General features: G+C 37.0%; 1 protein-coding gene across 2 annotated transcripts in view; it reads right to left on the minus strand.

Annotated features, from left to right (window-relative positions):
- Nucleotides 1–889: 889 nt before the first annotated feature.
- CPD (carboxypeptidase D) overlaps nucleotides 890–22877 on the minus strand; it is an 80227-nt gene continuing 58239 nt past the window's right edge. Inside the window, exons 12-21 of one of the 2 annotated variants that reach the window (XM_029929133.1) lie at nucleotides 20670–20993; nucleotides 17759–17954; nucleotides 14666–14801; nucleotides 13196–13327; nucleotides 12081–12176; nucleotides 11914–11978; nucleotides 8102–8233; nucleotides 7356–7541; nucleotides 6961–7060; nucleotides 890–4997 (exon numbers count right to left, since the gene is read on the minus strand). In XM_029929133.1, the coding sequence (XP_029784993.1) occupies nucleotides 4771–4997; nucleotides 6961–7060; nucleotides 7356–7541; nucleotides 8102–8233; nucleotides 11914–11978; nucleotides 12081–12176; nucleotides 13196–13327; nucleotides 14666–14801; nucleotides 17759–17954; nucleotides 20670–20993 (1594 nt within the window). In that variant the 3' untranslated portion in view covers nucleotides 890–4770. Of the gene's footprint in view, nucleotides 4998–6960; nucleotides 7061–7146; nucleotides 7217–7355; nucleotides 7542–8101; nucleotides 8234–11913; nucleotides 11979–12080; nucleotides 12177–13195; nucleotides 13328–14665; nucleotides 14802–17758; nucleotides 17955–20669; nucleotides 20994–22877 lie in introns of those variants that run through there. The other variant, XM_029929135.1, reaches the window with a different exon arrangement.

Below are 22877 nucleotides of genomic sequence, written 5' to 3' on the forward strand. Positions count from 1 at the left end.
AACAGATCTTTGTTCATATATTTGATAAAACACCTTTCTTTCAAAAGATCAGACCAATGAAGGAAAATAATGCTGGTTACCATGGGCATTCAATTCTGAGTCAAATATTATGTCAGTGCAATCCTATCTGGTATTACTCCTTAACAGGCAGAGACATTAAGACTTTAAGAAACTTGTACAATGCAAGGTCACATAGGAAGCAAGTGGTAGAGCCAAGAATCAATCACCGACTGGTCCAGCTCCAAAGTCCTTGTTCGAATTTCCATGTTACACTTCCCCTGCCACAGAGATTTTTCCTTTTTAGATGAACCAATCACTATTGAAGTATAGCTTATTCTCACTTCTATTTCTCTGATCTGGACTAGGAGCTCCTTGTCAGCAGAGCCCCTATTTCTATATAACTTTGTTTTCCCTATTCCTATTAGGCCAGTAGTATCAACAAATCATTGCTAAATTTAAAGGGGACAGTGAATTCATCACCACTGTGCCTAAAGTGGCAGGACACATTATAGAATGTGGCTTATTTGGAAAAAGGACAAATTTTTTAACAAACAAGTTTGAAATGTGTACATAAACTTTCAAGGGCCAGTTTTGTGGTGTTTATTGTGGAATGACTGGACATATATCAATCTAGCCAAGCTCCAAACAGAAAAGAGAACTGTGGCTACTATAAGATGTGATTATTTCAGAAACAGCTTTCTTCTGAGTCAATTTGTGAAGACAAAAACATTCTACAGGTGATACTCTGTATTCCTAGCCTGGTACTACTTTTTCCCCTTAGCAAAGGTAGAAAAACTAAATACATAACTTTCAAATTGGGACAATAGTTTTTTCTGGTCTATTGCCTTTGAGAAAAGATTATGAGACAAAACACAAAGAAAGACAAACATCATAAAATAACTTTTATACAGGATTAGTAGATCTGTTTACATATAAAAAAACAGAAAGGACCTCATTACAATTAGATTTCACATAAATTACACAGATTGACTTTTTTCAAACTACTATTCAACTTCATTTAAAGTCCCTTTTAAAAATTTCATTTTGAAGGCACAGTGCATGATATAAACCAAGACCGAAGCACTTGAGATGAATGAGTGTTCGGCACCTCATACGAATAGCTATAGAATTGTTCTGGAGCCTGGGAATGTCACTCTGGAAAAGTGGAGAGGCGAAAAGTTGATTTTTACTCTGAGCATAGAAAAAAAAAAATACCCTTATGTCATACCTCCAGAAAATCTGCAGCAGGGCCAGCATAGAGTGTAGCTAGTCCACTCATGTTACGCCATTTATAAAAGTTATAAGCATACATATTTCCATAATTTATATCCAGTTGCCTTAAAATGGTAGCCTATTTTCAAATTTCATAATATGTTCTGTCTAATCAAAATCAACTGGGACAATATTCTTATTGCTAAATACTGGAGAAGTGGGTGTCGGGAGATACTTCTTCATGAACTGGAAGTCCAAGTTTAGTTGACATTAATCAAGGGCCCTAATCACCCCCAAAGAGTCTGCTTCAGTTAAAACAAATCAGAAACTCAAAGAGGCACCAAAACGTTTCTAGATAGAAAATCAATGAACATCAACCACGGTCAAATTTTTTGTAGTAACAATAAAGTTGCTCCTGTTAAAAAACAATTCTACCACAGAGCATACGGCAGGCCACCATTACAGCATTCATGGCCAAGAAGCTTTTAATACAGCAGGGACAAAACCTAGCACAAGTGCATTTCTGGCAACAAGAAAACTATTTACTATTGAGAATAGATGGAAATAGAGGAGCAGGTCATGGTTACTGAGTAACCTGGTATTAGCTCAGAAACACAATAAGCTGAGGCATAAGACTACCTTTTATTTATTTGTCAACTCATAATTAGTTTTAAGTTCAATATTCATTAATTCAGCAAATGCCATCCAGGTGAAAGTTACCAAAGATTAACCAATCAATCAGACTGGGCCAAATATACATTATGCTTCATTTCTGGAGGATGACAAAGTCCCAAAGCAAATTCCCTCCAACGAGAATTGCAAGCATTCCTCAACTGGACGGGATCCCAAACACTATGCAAGAGTTCAGTGAAATAACATCAAAACGAAAAGGGCTCTCCTTCTGACATTAACTTGAGCTCATCTTATGGAAGTGCATTAACCAGTACAAGTACATTTACACAGGCAGACACTTTGAACATTACCTACTCAATCACTTTGCTTTTATTTAGAAGCTGGGAGGGAAGAATGCTTACAAACTGATCACCAGGACAAAAAACATGTCTTGTGAGTAAAGAAAGGCACAACTCTGATTCGGGCAAATTTCTTAATACTGTGATACTTACTTGCCTCCATGACTCCAGGGAAATGGAAAGTCTCTAGGAGAAACACTGAAGAAATGTCTCCATCCCCTATGGCTTCAATGCCTTAAGCAGTTAATGTGGTCTACGATTAGATCCACAAATAAAAAACAAAGCAGGGCTGAGAACACAATCTTAGTAGTCATGATCCTATACATTCATGTTCATAGTTAATACAGGCTGAGAAGCCCTTATTTTCCAGAGCAATGCATTATTTATAAATTCATTAAAGATTCAAAATTTATAGCAGAATTTGGTTTTACTTTCAGGAAAAGTTACTAAAAGAACTATTTGTATGTTCATTTCTAAAAAAACTTTATACATGCTTAAAAGGCATGGACTCTAGCCACTGGGATGTACAGTTAAAGATATGTTTAACTCAAAAGAGAAATGAATTTAAAAGGCACCCTCTAGTGAAGACCAACACGAAAAAAGTAAAGGCTGTCACATCAACTTCGTTTTATTTCTTCCTGCAATGTCCCAAGAGGGCCAGCCACTCGTAGGCCCTTTGTTGGTTTTCTGACTTTGCACTCTTAAAAGTAAAGCTCAAAAGAGGAATGCCACCACATCATCCTCTTAAAGAAAATGTGAAGTCTTATTAGAAGAAATCAAACCACATATATTTCATGAAGTATTACTTGTTCTGTGTATGTAGTCAGGTGAGAATGAGGTGGCAAGGGTTCAACATTTAGAGTTGTTAATGATAGGATTAATAACAGAATGGCTTAACCTTGAACCACCCAAATGTATCACAGATACTCATGACAAATGTCATGACTTCATTATTCCTGCTAAACCAAATATTTTTATATAAAGCCACTTTGGGTGCATTCCTCACAAAACTTGGAATGACCTACATGGGTGGTAAACCACTCCATTGGAAGGCTTTGGGATGACTGATACATTAATGGATACAGAATACAATTTAAAAAGATGAGAGCAAGTTTTTTGATCCCCTGATTTAGTACAAACTCAAGAGGAAGTTGGCCATTAAAAACATTCAAAGGTGTTAAACCATTAATTAGATCATTGGTAAGACTCATACTTACAAAAAGCATCAATTCCATTGAATAGCATGATATGACAGACACAATAAAATGCAAATCTTTCAGGTCTTTGCAATAACCTGAGTGGCAGTGAAGATGACACTTTCTCACCACAGTGTTATATAGCACACGGCAATCAAGAGTTTACATTTTTTTTTAATGGAGGGATCCATATTTAAATGCTTTCAATTGAACTTTTAACAAAATTGGTTGATCAAAAAGAGATTGCCAAATGAAACATTAGGACAAAGAACCCAATCATTTGCAGAGCCCTATAGGAATAAGACTGGCCAAGCTATCTCAGTAACAGTAGGATATCCGTAGGCTTGAACTGGAACATGAACTGTAGATATTTTGTGTTTAAATGTAGGTTAAGAACGTGCAGGTAGGTCTCTTCAACACTTCCAGATGTTTTCAGTAGAATTCAGATCTTGTACATTGCTGGGTCATTTGAAAGCCATAAGTGTACAACACAGAAAAAGGTTCGAATTTAGGAAATATGAAAGAAAGAATTAGGCATTCCTAGAATAAACTAGTGCTTCACAGATAAAAAGCAGCAGCACCTGTGGGATTTTACCAAGTTAAAAGACATGCTGCAGGAGTTTTAGCTTTGGGTAGATCTCCCTCTCAGCTCTAGTCAGATGGACATTTAGATCTTTTACAACAAAGTCAACAAGTTCTCCTGTAAAATGGGGATATTTAGAATTTTGCTAAACCTTATAAGAGAGGTAGTGAAGTCCTGCCTAGAGCATAGCCCACCAGTTCTGATCTAACCTTGGAACAAGTAGAAAGCCAAATGCGGAAGCTACGTATTCATTTCCTAATGTTATATGTTTAAAAGTCAATTCAGCCTCCATTAAACCTGAAAAATAAGAGAAACTCCAGCTATTTAATAACGAGAGAAAAGTACTTCTCAGTAAGTTGAGAAAACCTTGAGTTTTTAAAGCTTTATGCCAGATTCTGACAGCTGTCCCTGCCTAAATGTTTCTGGATTCTTTTGGCCATTTAAAATAAAGAAAAAAGCTAAAGCCCCTAGTAAACACCTGATGTGCAAAATATAACATCCAAGTGGCTTTATGCAGTTACAATGTAAGCTCCAAACAGCTCATCTTAAATTAAAAAGAAAAACAAAGTGGCTGTCCCATCTCTGCTGCATAAATAGAAAGCAGATTTTTTTTTTTTTTAAGGTAAGAGTACTTAAAGGAGGGGAAGTTCAAAACTGCCAGCCAAATTTACAGAGAATACAAATTTAGCAAGTTAACTTCCCAAAGCTCTTTGAAGAAGCAAGTGAGTCTCTCTTCTGAATGCGGTGTCTCCCAAAAAGAACTGTAACTTTGCTTGGTATTTATGCTGGGACATGTGCGAGGTCTGTTTCAATGTTTGCTGGAATATAATGTTTCCTCTTCAGTGTCAGTTTCATCCTGAAACTCGTGGCTTAAGAGGGACTTCTTGGAGCCTGTTGACATCATGCGAATTTCATCTTCATACTCATCATGATGCTGCCTGAGCCGATGAAAGCCATCCTTATGTCTGTTAGACTTGATTGAGCAGATGCACCAGATAATGCAAGCTGTTAGGATCAACGCTGACATGGTGGCACCTGCCAAACAAAACACCACTTGAGTGGTGTTCCACTTTAAGGATATAAACAAGCTGCTTACAATGAACCTTTTCATAATATGCCCTTTACTTATTTTATTTTTATTTCATGCACTCAAAAACAACCTTTTATTATGACATATAGAGTATGCAAAATTAGAAAAATACAGATAAATGGGGCACCTGGGTGGTTCAGTCAGTTAAGCATCTGTGACTTGGGCTCAGGTCATGATCTCACAGTTCATGAGTTTGAGTCCCAAGTCGTGCTCTGTGCTGACAGCTCAGAGCCTGGAGCCTCCTTTGGATTCTGTGACCCTTTCTCTCTCTCTCTGCCCCTACCCCACTCACGCTCTGTCTCTCAAAAAATAAGCAAACATTAAAAAATTTTAAAAAAATACAGGTAAGTAAAAATACCAAAACACCAAACAAAAACTCCACATTATATCTCCATTAACTAGAGACAATTTTTAGTAACAGTCATGAATATTTTTCCATAGCTTTCCTTGTGTGTGTGTGTGTGTGTGTGTGTGTGTGTTTTTCCACAATGAGACCACACAATTGCTCTACAACTGGCTCTATATCAATCAGTGACATCTGCTCCTTTCCAATAAATTTTATCTCATCTCCAACCCCCACTTATTTAAAATATTTTACAGAGTTATCAAAATAAGTCTTAGTAATAGAAATAATAAAATTATTTTAATAAAATTTAATAACTTTAATAAAAATTAAGTTCATGACAGTAAATGGGCAGCGAAGCCAGATTTAAACCTTTGCTGACTCCTAGCTCCCATGTATCTAACCACTAAGTTATTCACACTTTATCTAGTTCAAGCCAGTAACTCTTTAAATACTCCTAGTATCTATGACTTGACCATGTTTCCGATATACCATTCTCTATTAACTAAGACTTTCTCTGCCACACACTCTGTAACAAAACTTGGTTATTTTGTGTCAAGTCCAAACTGCACTTAGAAATGAACCAAGGTTCTCTGTGTCAAAAAGATACAATACAGCAGAGTATTATTGTACTACATTTTTTTCCTTTTCAACCTTTCAGTAATTCAAACTATGGCATATATTAATCCTGGAGAAAACAGGATCCATGATGTATTGTATTGTATTGTACTATATTTTAGAGAGAAAGCATGAGTTGGGGAGAGGGGGAGAGGGAGACACAGAAATTTTAAGCAGGTCCCGTACTCAACACAGACCCTGATGCAGGGCTGGATCCCACCACCTGGGGATCATGACCTGAGCTGAAATCAAGAGTCAGGTGTTCAACCCACTGAGCCACACAGGTGCCTCTCCTCCTTCTATGGTCTTGAAAAATAGAATACAAGTCAAAGTCCAAGGGACTTATGATCTTAATATAAAGCAAATCAGTCATTCAGTCAATAACTCTTCATTAAGACCCACTATGTGCCAGCCATGGTTCTAGATGCAGGAGATGTTCTCTCTAAGGCTTGTATATTTTAGTGGGAAAAACCAAATATAGACAAGTCAATGAGTAAATATATAATATAATGTCAAATGGTAATAAGTGCTATAATAAAAAAGTGGGGTGGAGAGAGTGACAGGGGTGCTATCTTAGCTAGGGTGATCAGGGAAAGCCTCTTTCTGGAGACCTAAACACATGAGGGAACAAGCCATGAGAACATATGGAAGAACAGTGTTCCAGAAACATTCAAAGCTTTTCTGTTTGGAGTATCATTGTAATTACTGTATTGTAAATGACGGAAAATAATTGCATGTTAAAAAAATAACTTGTATAAAAAAAAATAAAGAACACTCCAGAAAAAAAAAATTTGTTTCAGAAAAAAAAAAAAAAACAAAGAAATGTTCAGATAAGGAAATATTAGAAGAAAAGTGATTAGGTTCAGGTGATTGGGGAAGTGATCCACTCTCAGATTGAAACGTCAGAACCGGTTTTAACTTCAACTACTAAAAATTTAAATTTTTACCTGAAACAGTTACCACAAGCTCCCTTGGCAAACCAAATATTCGGTTGTCTGTGTCAAAGACTATTACCACAGAACTAGCTGCATCATGATGCACAAAGACCTAGAGGGATAAAGTGCAAGAATTACAAAAACGTTTACTTAAGGCATATTGTATCCCAGGAATATTCCTAAGGCCTTTATACCAACCCCAGGAGATGAGTCATTGTCATCGGAAGTACACAAAATACTATAAACATTTCCCTTGTGTTGCCAAAGCCTGGAAAGATAACAAGATATCATATGCAAGTGTTGGTTACACATTTTGTTTCTTTATTCCTCACAAGAGTTTCAAAATAAAACAGAGGTACTGTTAAGAATAAGAATTTACATGATCCTACTCAGTTTGATTTTCTTACCTGTGAATGTTGTTGCTGATACCCATCAGCGATGGCGTTGATGTTATGGACACCGGGGGCTAAAAGCACATGGAAATAGCCTCCTTCTTTTGTGTGTACCTTTATTCCTTCATTGAGTACAATGACTGCTTTAGAAATTGGTTTTCCAGTTTTATCTTTAACAAAACCATGAACTCCCTTGTGGACCTGAAAAAATATTCAACATATAAATTTGGGTTTCCAGATACTTCTAGAGGTAATAGTTTGAGGCATGATAAAAACGATAAGTTAACAAACAAAGCAACAGCCAAAAAAACCCCATAAACCTGGCTTGTTGGTCCTTCCCCACTGCCTCTGACCTCATTTGCTACTCATTAACTGCTTTAGAGCATAAAGATGAAATATGTGAAAAGAGAACTCTGATAACAGTCAAAGCCCAAAGTGTGTCAGAACATAAATCATCTGATATCTTGAATGATTTACTTTTGGCACAGTATACTCGCTCTAAGTAACAAATCCATGAGATCCAAATGAAAAAAATGTGCAACAGCACACAGGGTTAAATTATCTGAATACAGTAGATTCCAGATACGTGAAGTCACAGCACCGACTTAGGTGATATAAATTCAACAAAACTCTTTCCAAATATATATTTAAAGTAAATAACATAAATTTTCAGTAAAAAAATTTAAGAACCTATTGTGATTAAGGTTTTCACTGAACGTATTCCTGGGAGCTTGCTTCTAGTTAAAGAGGGAAAGGCTCACCTCCACCAGCATGCTAAGAAGAGATTTTTTATTATCTGCCCACAAGGAAGGGAGCTGCGCTGCGCTGGGAAAGTAGCAGCAGCTCGTGTACACTGTGATTTCTGGACAGTGGCCATAGGTGACACTATAATCCTGGAATATAAAATTCAAAAACAAATGTAGAAAAATTAACAAATAAAAGAATGAGGATTTATAATGCAACAAATGAATAGAAAGAAAACCTGGGTGATATAAGCAGAGGATCTGTAAAGCATTTCCTAGCACATATAAATAAATGGCTCAGTATTATGATCAGTCACAAACATGGCTGTTGCTAAGAAAGTCCTTGAGATTAGGGACTAGATCTAATTCATTTTTGTATCTCCAGTGCCTGCCGCAGTGTCTGGCTGCTAGAGAGGGTTTACTAGGGTTTGCCAAATACATGAGTGAATAAAAAAGTGCATGCAGATGGCCAGCTTCCCTCCCAACTCCGGAACTTCAGCTGTTGTTGGAGTTCTGGAGGTAGAGCACAAGCACTCGCCCTCTGGCACCTTCCGCCCACTGGTGACCGCAGCCACTGCTTACAGAATAGCAATTATCCAGGCACAGGAACTGCTGGTGTGGATGGGTTCCCAAACCTAACTTACCACCTTTGGCCCCAAATCTGTTCTTTTTACTTATTCAGTTAATGGTATTAACTTATGTTCTCACGCAGACATGGAATCTCTTGTGTGACCTCAGCTTCTCGCCATCATCCATAATTTGCCAACTCCCATCAATTCCATGACTGCAATATCTCTGACACTTTCTCCCTTGGCTCCATTCCCATCATCACCACCCTAATCCAGGCCCTCGTTATTGCTTGTCCAGGCACTTCTACACTAGTCTCCCCACGCCACTCTCTCCTTCCTCCAAACTATCTTAACCCACTGCAGACACAGCAATTGTTCCAAAGGACAGTTCCGAACACGTAACTATATACCTGGTCAAAACTTTCAGTGGCTTCCCATTACTTACTAAAATAAAATTGTTCAAAGCCCCAAACTCTCTTTCTGTTCTTGTCTTCTGCTGCCCTCTGTTACACCTCTTGTTCTAACTAAACTAGACTGCTTACTGACCTCTCCCCATACTGCTTCCTCTTCTAGAATGTTCTGCCTCACCATCTCTGCATCCCAAATGCCATTTTCTCTAAGAGAAGACTACACCCCTGACTAGTTGTAATCTTTTCAGTCTTTAGTTTCTCATGGAACACTGAGAGTTGCTCTCTTCTAGCTCAAATAAATTATGTAAAATAGTTATTTGTACAATGGGACAGGAAATATATTTTATTTGTCACTAGTATAGCAAAGTACCTCATACATAGTAAGTTCTTAGTAACTAAAGGAGAAAAGGCAGGCAGAGATGACAATAAAGTCAAGTTTCTAGTTGCACACATTAATGAAGTGATGAGCTAGCCATCCATCTGCTAACAACTCCTTATTTATTTGAAGTGGATGGACAACCAATAAAACACTATCAAAAAGAAAGGAAAGAAGACCTAAGTAAATGGAAAGACATAACTGCAACCATGAATAGAAAGACAATACTACTGAGATGTCAATATAACCCAAAGTGACCTACAGATTCAACACAACCCTTAACAAAATTCCAACAGCATTTTTTCGAAAAGAAAAAAAAAAGGAAGAAGAAAAGCCAATCTTCAATTCAATTCAAATGTAATTGCAAGGCACCTGGAATAGCCAAAAAACAATCTCGAAAAAGGAAAAAGTTGGAGTACTCACATTTCTTAATTTCAAAACTTACTATGAAGCTACAGAAATCAAAACAGTGACACTGGGAGAATACACATAATGACCAATGAAATAGAATTGAGAGTCCAGAAAGAAACAGACATATTTATGGTCAACTGATTTTTGACAAGGGTGCCAAGATCATTCAAAGGGAAAGAATAGTCTTTTCAACAAATGATGCTTAGACGAGAAGATTTCCACGGGCAAAAAAAAAAAAAAAAAAAAAAAAGTTGAATTTCTACTTCCTATCATATACAAAAATCAACTTAACATATCTCAATGACCTAGGGCACCTGGGTGGCTCAGACAGTTAAGCATCTAACTTCAGCTCAGGTCATGATATCCCAGTTTGTGGGTTCAACCCCCGCATTAGGCTCTGTGCTGATAGCTCAGAGCCTGGAGGCTTGCTTCGGAATCTGTGTCTCCCTCCCTCTCTATCCCTACCCAACTCTTCCTCTATCTCTCTCTCGCTATCTCTCAAAAATAAACAAACATTTTAAAAAATGTATCAATGACCTAAATATAAGAGCTAAATCCATAAAACTCACAGAAGAAAGCATGAAGGTAAATCTTCATGACCTTGGATTTGGCTATGAATTCTCAGATATGACAACAAGAGCATGAACAACAAAAAGACAGAAAAGTTTGACTTCATCAACATTAAAAATTTTTGTGTATCAAAGGGCATTATCAAGAAAATGAAATGACAACCAACATAATAGGAGAAACTACTTGCAAATCAAACATTTGATAAGGGTTTAGCATCCAAAATATAAAAGAATTCTTATAACCTAACAACAAAAAGACAACGCAATTTTAAAATAGGCAATAGAATTCAAAAAATAACAAAAGAAGGGGCACCTGGATAGCTCAGTTGGTTAAGCCTCCAACTTTGTCTCAGGTCATGATCTTGTGATTTGTGGGTTCGAGCCCCATGTCAGGCTCTGTGCTGATCAGTCTAGAGCCTGCTTTGGATTCTGTGTCTCCCACTCTCTGCCTCTCCCCTGCTCATGCTCTGTCTCTCTCTGTCTCTCAAAGATAAATAAATATTAAAAAATTTTTAAAATAAATAAATACAAAATAAAATAAAATCGGCAACAGAGAAACAGATATCTCCAAGGAGAATATACAAATTGTCAATAAGCACATGAAAAGATGCTCAACATCATTAGTCTTTGAGGAAATGGAAATCAAAACTACAATGAAATTCCACTTCATACCTGCTAGGATGGCTATAATTTTTTTTAAAGGAAAATGACAAACATTGACAAGAATGTGGAGAAATTGGAACTCCTGTACATTGTTGGTGGGAATGGACCAAACAGTTCATCAGTTCCTCAAAAAGTTAAAAATAGAATTAGAACATGGGTAGCAACTCTACATCTGTATATATACCTCAAAAAACTGAAAACGAGGGCTCATTGTACACAAATGTTCATTGCAGCATTATTCTATACCCAAAAGGTAGAAACAACTCAGGTGTCCATCAACAGATAGACTCATAAACAAAATGTAGTATATACATACAATAGAACATTATTGAGCCATAAAAAGGGATAGAGGACTAATACAGGCTAACAAAATAGGTGAACACTGAAAACATTATGCTAAGTGAAAGAAGCCAGGCACAAAGGACAAATATTGTATGATTCCACTTACAAGAAATATCTAGAAGAGGCAAAAACATAGAGACAGAAGGTAAAGAGGTACCAGGAGTTGGGGGGGTCACCAGTGGAATCAGAAGTTACTGCTCAGCAGATGCAGAGTTTCTGTCTGGGGTGATAAAAACACTTTGGAAAATAGACGGCTTAGAATGATGGTTAGTTTAGTTACATTAAATGTAATTAATGTCACTGAATTGTATAATTAAAAATGATTAATATAGTGAAAAATAATGCTGTTGGAGGTTAAGTTGAGGGCTGTCTTAATAAGAAAGCCATGAAGCAGATGCCATTTACTTTGCATATATCAGAAAAGTCACCTATTCTGTCACTCAATGGCCAACAATTATATTCTAGTCTCACCGTATTCTATAGAGCATACCTTCATGCTGCCCAGGTGACTGTGCCACTCTGCTCCACGCATTACGCCTCCTGGGATATTCTCATCTATAAATGCATTGAGAAACAGAGGTTCAACAAGACCTTACAGTAAGACACCCTCCATCCCTGAAAGCAGCAACAAGAACAAAGGGGACGGAAAATACCTACCTGATTTATTTGGGCAACTGGGCTGACCCATGTGCATGGATGGATGATTATTTGCATAAAGAGATGCCAAATGCTTCAGAGTCTCTTTGTTTTCCACTATAAAAAGAAAAATTCATAAGTTGAAGAAATCCCAAAGATCTTATTCCAAGTTCAACTTCATGGATACAAAAGTCATCTTTCTCTCCTTCTAGTTAATCTTGCACCCTGCTGAAGTGCATTGAGGAGTAATTATAATTAACCACATGGTTCTGTTGAGCCCAGGACAATCAGACTAAGAAGATATACATCTTCTTTTTTTAAAAGGTACTAATAGTTAGTTTACACCGCAGACTACCACACTAAAATACAAACTTGCTTGGTATGTTTTATTAAATTTAGGGCAATGAAGTCCTAATAATAATGTTCCTTATAAGCTATACTGAAATAACATAACTACCTCCAAATACAATGGCCCCAGAGAGATTCAACAAGCAATTGTTAAACTCATCTAAATGCAACCAAGTTACAGGGTGCCTGGGTGGTTCAGTCAGTTAAGCATCCAACTTCAACTTAGGTCATGATCTCACGGTTTGTGAGTTTGAGACCCACATAAGGTTCTGTGCTAATAGCTCAGAGCCTGGAGCCTGCTTTGGATTCTGTCTCCCTCTCTCTGTGCCTCCCCTGCTCATGCTCTGTCTCTCTCTGAAGAATAAATAAACATTAAAAAAAATGTTTTTTAATGCAACCAAGTTAGTACAGGTTTAAAGCAGGGGAGAGCGATTCTGTGTTATTAACATTTGGTTACATAAGAGTTTTTTGAGGTAGGCATGCTGTCTTATTCACTTTTGTATTCCCAATGTCTACAGACATAATAATTATTCAATAATTGCTAGTGAACTAGATTGAACAAATGTGAGAAGATAGCTGCCCTTGATAAAGCTAGCCCATCATTAGATCTGACCTCTCTCTCCAAGTAACTGAGTTGTTGATATAAGCACAATCTTCCTAGGTTGGTTGTTTACTCGTGGGGTCTGCTCAAATGCTCACAATTTTTAAAAATTTCGAAGACACATTACCTAATTAGAATTTCCTATTTCAGCTCAGAAAGTATGTACATAAATTGATATTGTATGTACCTGTTTGTACTGGTTTGTCATACGGGTATGTGACCAGCACTGAACCACCATCTAATGCAACAGAAAGACTGAAGTCCTGTTTTTGAATCAAGTTTTCAATGATTGCTTTAGTCTCAGGCTGGGAGGCATTATCTAAAAAAACATAAAAGTCAAGTATGAAATATCAAGTTTCAAAATTTTAGTATGAATAGCTAAGAAAATATTCTCTACATGAGCACAATCAGAGGCTAACTTTAAAAATCTGTATAAAAACACTTCATTACTCCATACTACATCAATAGTATGAAAGATACACTCTAGAAGGTAGATTACTGTGAGCTTTATATAATTCAGGATAGTGTGTAATGGTTAATGACTCTAAGCAAGTTTAAGAAAATTTTTACTGAAATAAAAAGGGATGAACATATCCTCTATTTTTTTTTAAGTTTATTTATTTATTCTGAGAGAGGAAGAGAGAGAGAAGAGTGGGCAAGGGGCAGAGAGAGGGGAAGAGAGAATCCCAAGCAGGCTTTGCACTATCAGCGTGGAGCCTGACACAAACTGTGAGATCACAAACTAAGTGAGATTAGGAACTGACTGAGCCACTCAGGTGCCCCAAACATATCCTCTTAAAAAAATAATATTGAGGGGCATCTGGGTGGCTCCATTGGTTAAGCATCTGACTCTTGATTTCAGCTTAGGTCATGATCTCACAGCTCGTGAATTCAAGCACCACATAGGGCTCTGTGTCACGGTACGGAGCCTACTTGGGATTCTGTCTCTCCTTGTCTCTGCCCTTCACTGATTGTGTCCTCTCTCTCAAAATAAATAACTTAAGCTTAAAAAAATAATTTTGAGAATATATAACCTATCTTTGAAAGAAAATAAAATTTTCAGAAATCAGGGTGTTTTCTGTAGCACTGTTTGTAAGAGCAAAAAAGTAGAAACTAATCATCCATTAGTAAGAAAATTGTTCAACAAACTAGAATATTGCCATATGGTAACAGTGTTACTAAGATATCATTAATAAGAATGTTAGAGATCTGTAAGTACTGAAACAGAAAGATCAGTCAATGAAAAAAGTTGCAGAACAATATGTATAGTTGATGATTCTGTTAAGTAAATAAGAAAGAGGCTCATTCACATCAACATAAACATTCATTAACTGTTTGTGTGCATACACATGCATGTGCATATGTGTGTATGCACATATATGAGGGGATAGAGAGAGAAAAAATATATACCTGTATGACTAGTAATGGAACACTTCCAATAATATTGATCGAATTTCTAAGAAAACACTTGAATTACTTTTACAAATGATAAAGGAGAAAAATTTGACATTTCTAGTTTGTCATTTATACCTAGCATTTATACATGCACAACCTAGAAGGAAGTACCCCATTATTCATCTACACAATCTATAGTCTCTTGGCTAAGAGAAATCTAGTTATGTGCAAAGTAGTTTAATTGTTCCACAATTATTCTTACTTGTGAAGTCTGTATCCAAGTCTTTGCCATGAGCATTTGTCTGTCCTCTTTTTGAAGTACAGTCTTTCTCTTGTGCCCTCTCTCGCCCATCTGGATTTAGAGATGGCACAATCACAATTCTAGTCCTGTCAACCAGCTAAAACAGAAACCGAAACCAGGGAGTTTATTAGCTCTATGTGGAATCATGAGATAACCTAACATGCCTTGTTTTACTTTAATAAATAATCATATTTTTATTATTTTTATTTGAGAGAGAGTACAAGCAGGGGAAAGGGGCAGACGGAGAGAGGGAGAGAGCGGGGAGAGAGACAGAGAGAGTGAGAAACTTAAGCAGGCTCCATACTCAGTGCAGGGCCCAATGCCGGGCTCGATCCCAAGACCCTGGGATCATGGCTTGAGCTGCAATCGAGAGACAGATGCTCAACCCACTGAACCACCCAGGCATCCCAAGTCTTTATTGTTTTACATAGACTTAAAAGGCAGGACTAAATAAATAAAATTCTCTCTTACTCCAAATAAATTTAAAAAGAAATGAAAAACTACTGTGCAACTATTTCCAGAGTCTTCCTAATGACTTACAAAGGGGTTAGAAACCACTGCCTACAGGCTAAATCCAGCCTGCTGTCTGCTATTATAAATAAAGTTTTATTGGCACACCGTCATGCCCATTCATCTGACTGTTTTTGTGCTGTAATTCAGAGTTGAATAGTTGCAACACAGAACAGCTGTCTCACAAAGCCTAAAATATATACTATATGTCCCTTTATAGAAAATGTTTGCCAAACACTGGCTGAAACCAGTAATAATGGTAAGACTATTTTTCAGGTTAAAAACTGGAACGCATATTCTAACAAATATCAAGGTATGTCTGAAAACAATGAGACAGAAGAAATCAGCATGACAAAAAAAATGAAGTACAATATTTGTCTTACCCATAATAATTCCTCCTCCAAATGATCCATACGCATTAATACCTACATATGTGGCATGAACTAATTTCTGATACCTTCATCCTATATATTTCTGATAGTAAATCAGAATAAATGATCTCTGGTTTATTTATTCTGCTAAAGTAGTCCAAAGATTGAAAATATTGGAGACCCTAAATTCATTGGTTCTTAACTTTCTCCCCTGGGAGAGATTTTTTTCTAAAGTATACATGCTTGAGCTTTGCTATAGATCTAAGAGTAAATGTGTATTTTCTTGAACTTGCCAGATAATCCTGGTCCTTATCTCAAAATGAATGGCAATCTAAAGTAACATTATGAGGGGCACCTGGGTGGCTCAGTCAGTTAAACATCTGACTCTTGATTTCAGACCAGGTCATGATCTTGAGGTTCATGAGATCAAGTCCTGCATTGGACTCAGTGCTGGCAGCATGGAGCCTGCTTGAGATTCTCTCTCTCCCTTTCTCCCTGCTGCTCCCCTCCTGTCAGGCTCTTTCTCAAAATAAATTAAAAAAACATTTAAAGTACGACTATTGGAGTGCCTGGGTGGCTCAGTCGGTTAAGCATATCTGACTTTGACTCAGGTCCTGATCTTGGTTGGCGAGTTTGAGCTGTGCTAACAGCTCAGAGCCTGGAGCCTGCTTTGCTTTCTGTGTCTCCCTCTCTCTCTGCTCCTTCCTCTCTCTCTGCACCCCCCTTCAAAAATAAATAAACATTAAAAAAAAGTGTAATTACTAGTTCTAGTCTAACTGGGACAGTGAAGCAATTTCTCACAATGTAGAAGTTTTGAAATTCCTGGTAGGTATTTTACCTAGGACATAGTTTCTTATAACCAGTAGGCAGCAATCTGGCCAAACATTGGAATAACCTAAGGAGATTTTAAAGGAATACTAATATTTTGGGGGATGAGGCCCAGGCATTGGTATTTTTAAAAACTTCCCAAATGTTTCTAACGTATAGCCAGAGATAAGAAACACTATCCTAGATACCCTCCCATTTTTAAAGAACAGAACAAAAAAATGTCCTTGGAGTCCTCTTAACAACTCACATTAAGAAATGAATACAATTTGCTTTGCTGAAGATGGTAAAATAATTTCTGGTCAAGTCTGATTTAAGTTCATTTTACCTAATCACACAGGTACTTTCTGATCCTAATCATGACATCAGTTCTCCCCAAGTTTCTTTTAGAGGAGGGAGTATCATGTAACAAAACCGCACAGACTTTAGAGTGAGACACACTTGGACTTAAATCCCAGTTTCACCACACATTTGCTGTGTGACCTCCTGTAAGTTATCAAATATCTCTGCTTGATTTTCATTCATATCTATACAATGGAGATAACAAATTGAGAATTAAATTATGATGTATGTAAAGTATTTGGTGTCAGTACCTGACACATAGAAGGTATCAAATATTAGTTCCTTTACCCTTTCCTAAGTTCTAAAAAAAAGTGTTTTTGTGTTTATTTTTGAGAGAGAGGCAAAGTGTAAGCAGAGGAGGGGCAGGGAGAGAGAGAGGGAGACACAGAACCCGAAGCAGGCTCCAGGCTCTGAGCTGTCAGCACAGAGCCCGACACAGGGCTCAAAGTCATGAATTGTGAGATCATGACCTGAACTGAAGTCAGATGCTTTACTGACTGAGCCACCTCATTTTCAATATAGTGTCCCAATTATAAGTCCCAATGATAAGCAATAGAAGTTCCTCAGACCGCACAGACTTTACTTAACATGCGGCTTTTCAATTAGCTCACTTAAAATTTTTATTGTGGAAAAATTTAAAAATACACAAAATGCACAGAACCTTACTTTTTACTTGCAAATTAAGTTAGAACGTACAGGTGGAAGGGTAAAGGTGGAAGGGTAATTTGACTATTAAATAAAAGAGTAGAAGATTGAACGCAAATCTTCAGTATTTTTTCCTCTATGGCTTCTAATTATATACAAAGAAATATAGCAGAAAGACACTATTAACAATGAGTATATACAAAGATCATCCATTTTCAAAGCGTAAATTTTATAATAATGCACTACAAGTGCCTCTGTGCAAAATTTAACAGAAAATTTGAAAAAAAATTTTAATGGTGCCTTGATACCAAGGTATGGCTGTTTTCCTTCTAAAGCATGTCAAAATGGGCTATTCTCTTACTTGAGTAACAGCTGGGATCTTTTTGTAGTTTAGGCAGAGAAATTCTGCCAGAGCCAAAAGTAGTTCAGTTCCAACTGGAGCATTTCCATGGATACCAGCAACAAAGCGGATCTTTGGTTCTTCGGGTTCAGATATGTTGGGCTTATTGGAGATTTCGAGGGACCAGATGTGACGATATTCAGAACTCTGTCCCAAACTTTCAAATATCAAAAACATCAAGTCAGCAAGTAATCAAGCATTAGGTTGATGCCAACACACAGATATTTTTAAAAATCTGTTTCAGACATGAAAACAAACATGAAAAGACTTCAAAAGTCTTTAAAGAATGCATCATTGCATCAGAAAATCTTAAGAAAATCAGTTTTCCTTGACCAAAGAAAATCAAATACAATTGAGATGTTAATCAGATTTCGGGAAGAGTATGATTTGGTTCAGTGTTCCTTCAAATGCAGTCATTCTCATACCATCTTCACAATATTCGCCCTATCTTCTATAATCTATACTACCATTTACTTAACATGCGGCTTTTCAATTAGCTCACTCAAAATTTTTATTGTGGAAAAATTTAAAAATACACAAAATGCACAGAACCTTACTTTTTACTTGCAAATTAATTTATATAAATAGGATACTTTAGGGTCGCCTGGGTGGCTCAGTCAGTTAAGCCTCCGACTTTGACTCAGGTCATGTTCGTGCATTCGAGCCCTGCATGGGGCTCCGTGCTGACAGCTCAGAGGCTGGAACCTGCTTCCGATTCTGTGTCTCCCTCTCTCTGCCCCTGCCCCTCTCATGCTCTGTCTCTCTCCGTATCAAAAATAAGTAAAACATTAAATAAATTTTTTAATTTATTAAAACTTTTTAATTTTTTTTTTATTTTTGAGAGACAGAGAGAGAGAGCGCAAGCAGGGGAGGGTCAGAGAGAGAGAGAGATACAGAATCCTAAGTACGCTCCAGGCTCTGAGCTAGCTGTCAGCACAGAGCCCGATATGAGGCTTGAACCCACGAACCGTGAGATCATGACCTGAGCCGAAGCAGGAAGCCGGATGCTTAACTGACTGAGCCACCCAGGTGCCCTTAAAAAAATCTTTTAAGGATACTTTATACTTTACTATAAATGCAGTACTAGAATTGTAGCAAAAATCCTAAAGCAATCTGTCCTTGCCCCTGAGCTCTGAGCATAAGGCCTGGTTTCTTTGACACAAAGGGAGATCTACAAGAGTTACATAGAAAAAAAACTAGCTTTAAATTGAGAAGGATTAAGAGAATAGAAAAATTATTGGTTTCCCACCAATAATTCTAATTCTAATCAGTGATACTTAGTACCTACTGGTGGACCATCTAAAACTATCTTGCATCTCATCATTGGCAGGTGTTGAATATCTGGGGGAAAATATTTAACTAAAAAGTCCATCTTGAATTGGATGGCTGAAAAAAGTTTAAATGGACGAAGTAATGGATAGCAAAAATAATGTCCAATTTTTTTATTTTAAATGTTTTTTGGTTTTTTTTAAGTTTATTTTTGATACTGAGAGAGACAGAGCATGAGAGGCGGAGGGGCAGAGAGAGAAGGAGACACAGAACTGGAAGCAGGCTCCAGGCTCTGAGCTGGCTGTCAGCACAGAGCCCGACGTGGGGCTCGAACCCACGATCATGAGATCTGACCTGAGCCGAAGTCGGAGACTTAACCGACTGAGCCACCCAGGCGCCCCAATTTTTTTATTTTAAAGAAAGTCTATAAGCTCTATACAGCCCTAAGATGGACAATATTAAAACCTGAACTGGGCAGAAGTATTCAAGAATCAGTTGAGGAAGAGAGGCAAGTGGTATTGTCAAAGTAAATATCACTCTGCATCTAGGAACGTTAAAAGCCAGTATTTGAAAAGCTAAATGTACTGGCAGAATTAGAAGGAACCAATGAAGAAAAGCAAAGTAAAATGGAGAAGGCTAGATAAGTATGCAATAGAGAGCTGTAAGCTCAGGGCGACTTGTAGCGCAAAGCCCTCAATAAGCAAACAACAGGAATCAACAAATGAAGAAAATAATTTTTAAGTAACTATAACAAAAATTTTTTTCTCGTTTTTATTCTATTTTCTTTTTTTATTTTTCTTAAAAAACGGGTTTTTTTAAATTCTCAAATTAGTTAACACACAGTGTAGTCTTGGCTTCAGGAGTAGAACCCAGTCAGCGATTCATTTCTTACATATGACACCCAGTGCACATCCCGAAAAGTGCCCTCCTTAAGTGACTGTAACAAGGTTTAAAGAAGATTTATAATGAAATAGTGAAAGTGAGGCAGAGAAGCCCCAGAAAGTGAAGATGAAGGCTGGCTCAGCGTTGGTTTTACTTAAGCCAGTACTGGGTATTTTCCCGGGACCCACAATCACAGATGTCCCTAAGGCTTCAGGGACTACCAACTGTGAATGAGACGAGAGGGCAGAGAATGGCAGCAACCAAGCTTCATTTTCTATTTGGAAAAAAAGAATCATCCCTGACAGACGAACTCACAGTTCCAAATCTGTCCCTCGTCCCTAGGAAAATAAAATAAACTATGAAATAGTCGGGACATGAATCTGCAGTTGAGAAGATGGAAAGCGTTTTTCATTCAGTCAAAGTTATCATTAGGGAGAGTAATTTTACATTTCCAGGAGGCACCGACCATCTGTTGCTAATCTAACAAGTAATTCTCCTCCAATGTTCCTCAAAAGTTTTCAGATTCACTGTTAGAAAGATCTCTATGCAATACCTGTTTCAAAAGAAGTAAACTCCAATTCTCATGTGCAGTTCCAAATAAATTACAAGAACCATTCAACATGGCTTGGGTTGAATATAACTTCTTTAAAAAGAAAAAGGAAAGAAAAGAAAAAGAACAAATGAGCAACTGAAAGAAAAGCAGTAGGAGGGTGACACTTACTTGGTAAGATTTGTGATTTGTGGGTAGTTCATCACAAGTCCTCTGAGAAACTCTGATAAGTCTTTGTACGAGTGGTATCGATAAAGAGCCAGATTTGAGGAGGACCGTAACATGAGGCTTTCCAGACCATTCTCGGCTGAAAGGTCTTTAATTAAAGTTTCAAACTCTTTAGTGGTTGGATCACTGGCATCATCGGTGTTGGTGCTGTCCCCCTTTCCCTTCTTTGATTCATTGTTTGAATCTGCTGATGATCGAACCAGAGTGAAGTTGACCTGAATGGCACCTTCACTCTTTACAGTCACATTCTTGGTAACTGGATTATACCTGTAAAAAAGGAGACATCAGAGCCATGCTTCTACAGGTGGAGGACCCATGCCTTGCAGAGATAGAAGGCTGCAGAGGACATGTGAATCCTTGAGAAAAATCCTGTGAGAGTCAAATTTTTAACTTGGTGCAATTTATTATTTGTTTTAAACATTAATTAACAAAGAACAGATATGGGTAGACTGTAAAATATGAGTGGGTTTTTGAGATTCAATATATGACCTCAAAAGAAAGCTTGTATTTGGAGTAAATATTTTCCACATCTCCTGGAATCCGAGTTCACTTGTCTGTCATCAGGGTATATGGTTGGAAAAATTTGAGAGGTACTAACTTAGGAGATTAGTTACCAAACACATCATTCTTGCCCTATTTTTCAGATACCTTGCTGCTTTCATTTTTCTAATACTATAACAAAATAGAAGAAAAACAGAAAAGACTTCATTTCTCTTTAGTGTGAAGTTCTAATCCATCCATTTTACAGACCAACAGGTATTTGAAATCATTTTCTTTTTTTAAAAAAAGGTAGCAGTAACTAGTAATATTTTCATGTACTTCCCCTTTCTTCAATGCAATGATCAAGCTAACTCTTCAGAAACAAGATAACCAGTAAGGGGAAAGAAAAATATCCATTGATAACATCTATACTTGTTAAAACACAAAAAAGAAAACTACAAGGGGTAAGAATGATAAGTTTTGAATTAAACAGGTGGTTCGTATTTTAGGCTGTTTGTAAAAAATGGAGAAGATAAAGAAAACTAAGGTTTTTCCAAGAACAAAGCCATATTGCTCATTGTCTTTTTTTAAGTAAACATATCTTTGTAGAAATAAAACCTGTAAAAAAGATGAAAATGCCCTTTCTTAGAGAATTAGAAATAAGAAAGAAAATTTCACCAAAGCAATACCTCAATGTAATAAAGGTCACACATGCAAAACCCACAGCTAACATCATATTCAATGATGAAAACCTGAGACCTTTTCCTCTAAGATCAGGAACAAGACAAGGACGTCCACTCTTGCCATTTTTACTTAACATAATACTGGAAGCAACCAGACCAACCAAATAAAATAAAATAAAATAAAATAAAACAAAACAAAATAAGAGGCATCTCTTAAACTGTCACTATTTGCAGATGACATGATATTGCACATAGTAAATCCTGAAGGCTACCCAGAAATCTACTAGAAGTAATCAATGAATTCAGTAAAGTTGCAGATACGAAGTAACCAGAAAGCTGTAGTAGCATTTCTACACATTAATAACAAACTAGCAGAAAGAGAAATTAAGAAAACAACCTAATTACAATTATATCAAAAAGAATAAAATACCTAGGAACAAAACTAAACAAAGAGGTGAAAACCTGTACACTAAGAAACTATAAACACTGAAGAAAGATATTAAAGATGACACAAACAAATGGACAAATATCCCATATTCAAGGATTGGAAAAATTAATATTTTTTAAATGTCCATACTACCTAAAGCAATCTATAGATTCAATGCAATCCCTATCAAAATACCAACAGCATTTGTTTTTATTTTTACTTGTTTTTATTTTGAAGGAGAGAGAGAGAGAGAGAGAGAGAGAGAGAGAGAGAGAGAGAGAGAGCATGTGAGCAGGGGAGAGGCAGAGAGACATGGAGAGAGAGAGAGACAGAGAGAAAGAGAGAGAGAGAGAGAGAGAGAATCCTAAGCAGCCTCCATACTGTCAATGCAGAGCCCAACATGGGACTTGATCTCACAAACCATGAATTCATGACCTGAAACATCAAGAGTTGGATGTTTAACCTATTGATCCACCCAGGTGCCCCCCAACAGCATTTTTCATGGAACTAGAACAAATAATATTAAAGACCCCAAATAGACAAAGCAATCTTGAGAAAGAA

The sequence above is a fragment of the Suricata suricatta genome, chromosome 17 (genome assembly GCF_006229205.1).
Source record: "Suricata suricatta isolate VVHF042 chromosome 17, meerkat_22Aug2017_6uvM2_HiC, whole genome shotgun sequence".
Taxonomy (NCBI): domain Eukaryota; kingdom Metazoa; phylum Chordata; class Mammalia; order Carnivora; family Herpestidae; genus Suricata; species Suricata suricatta.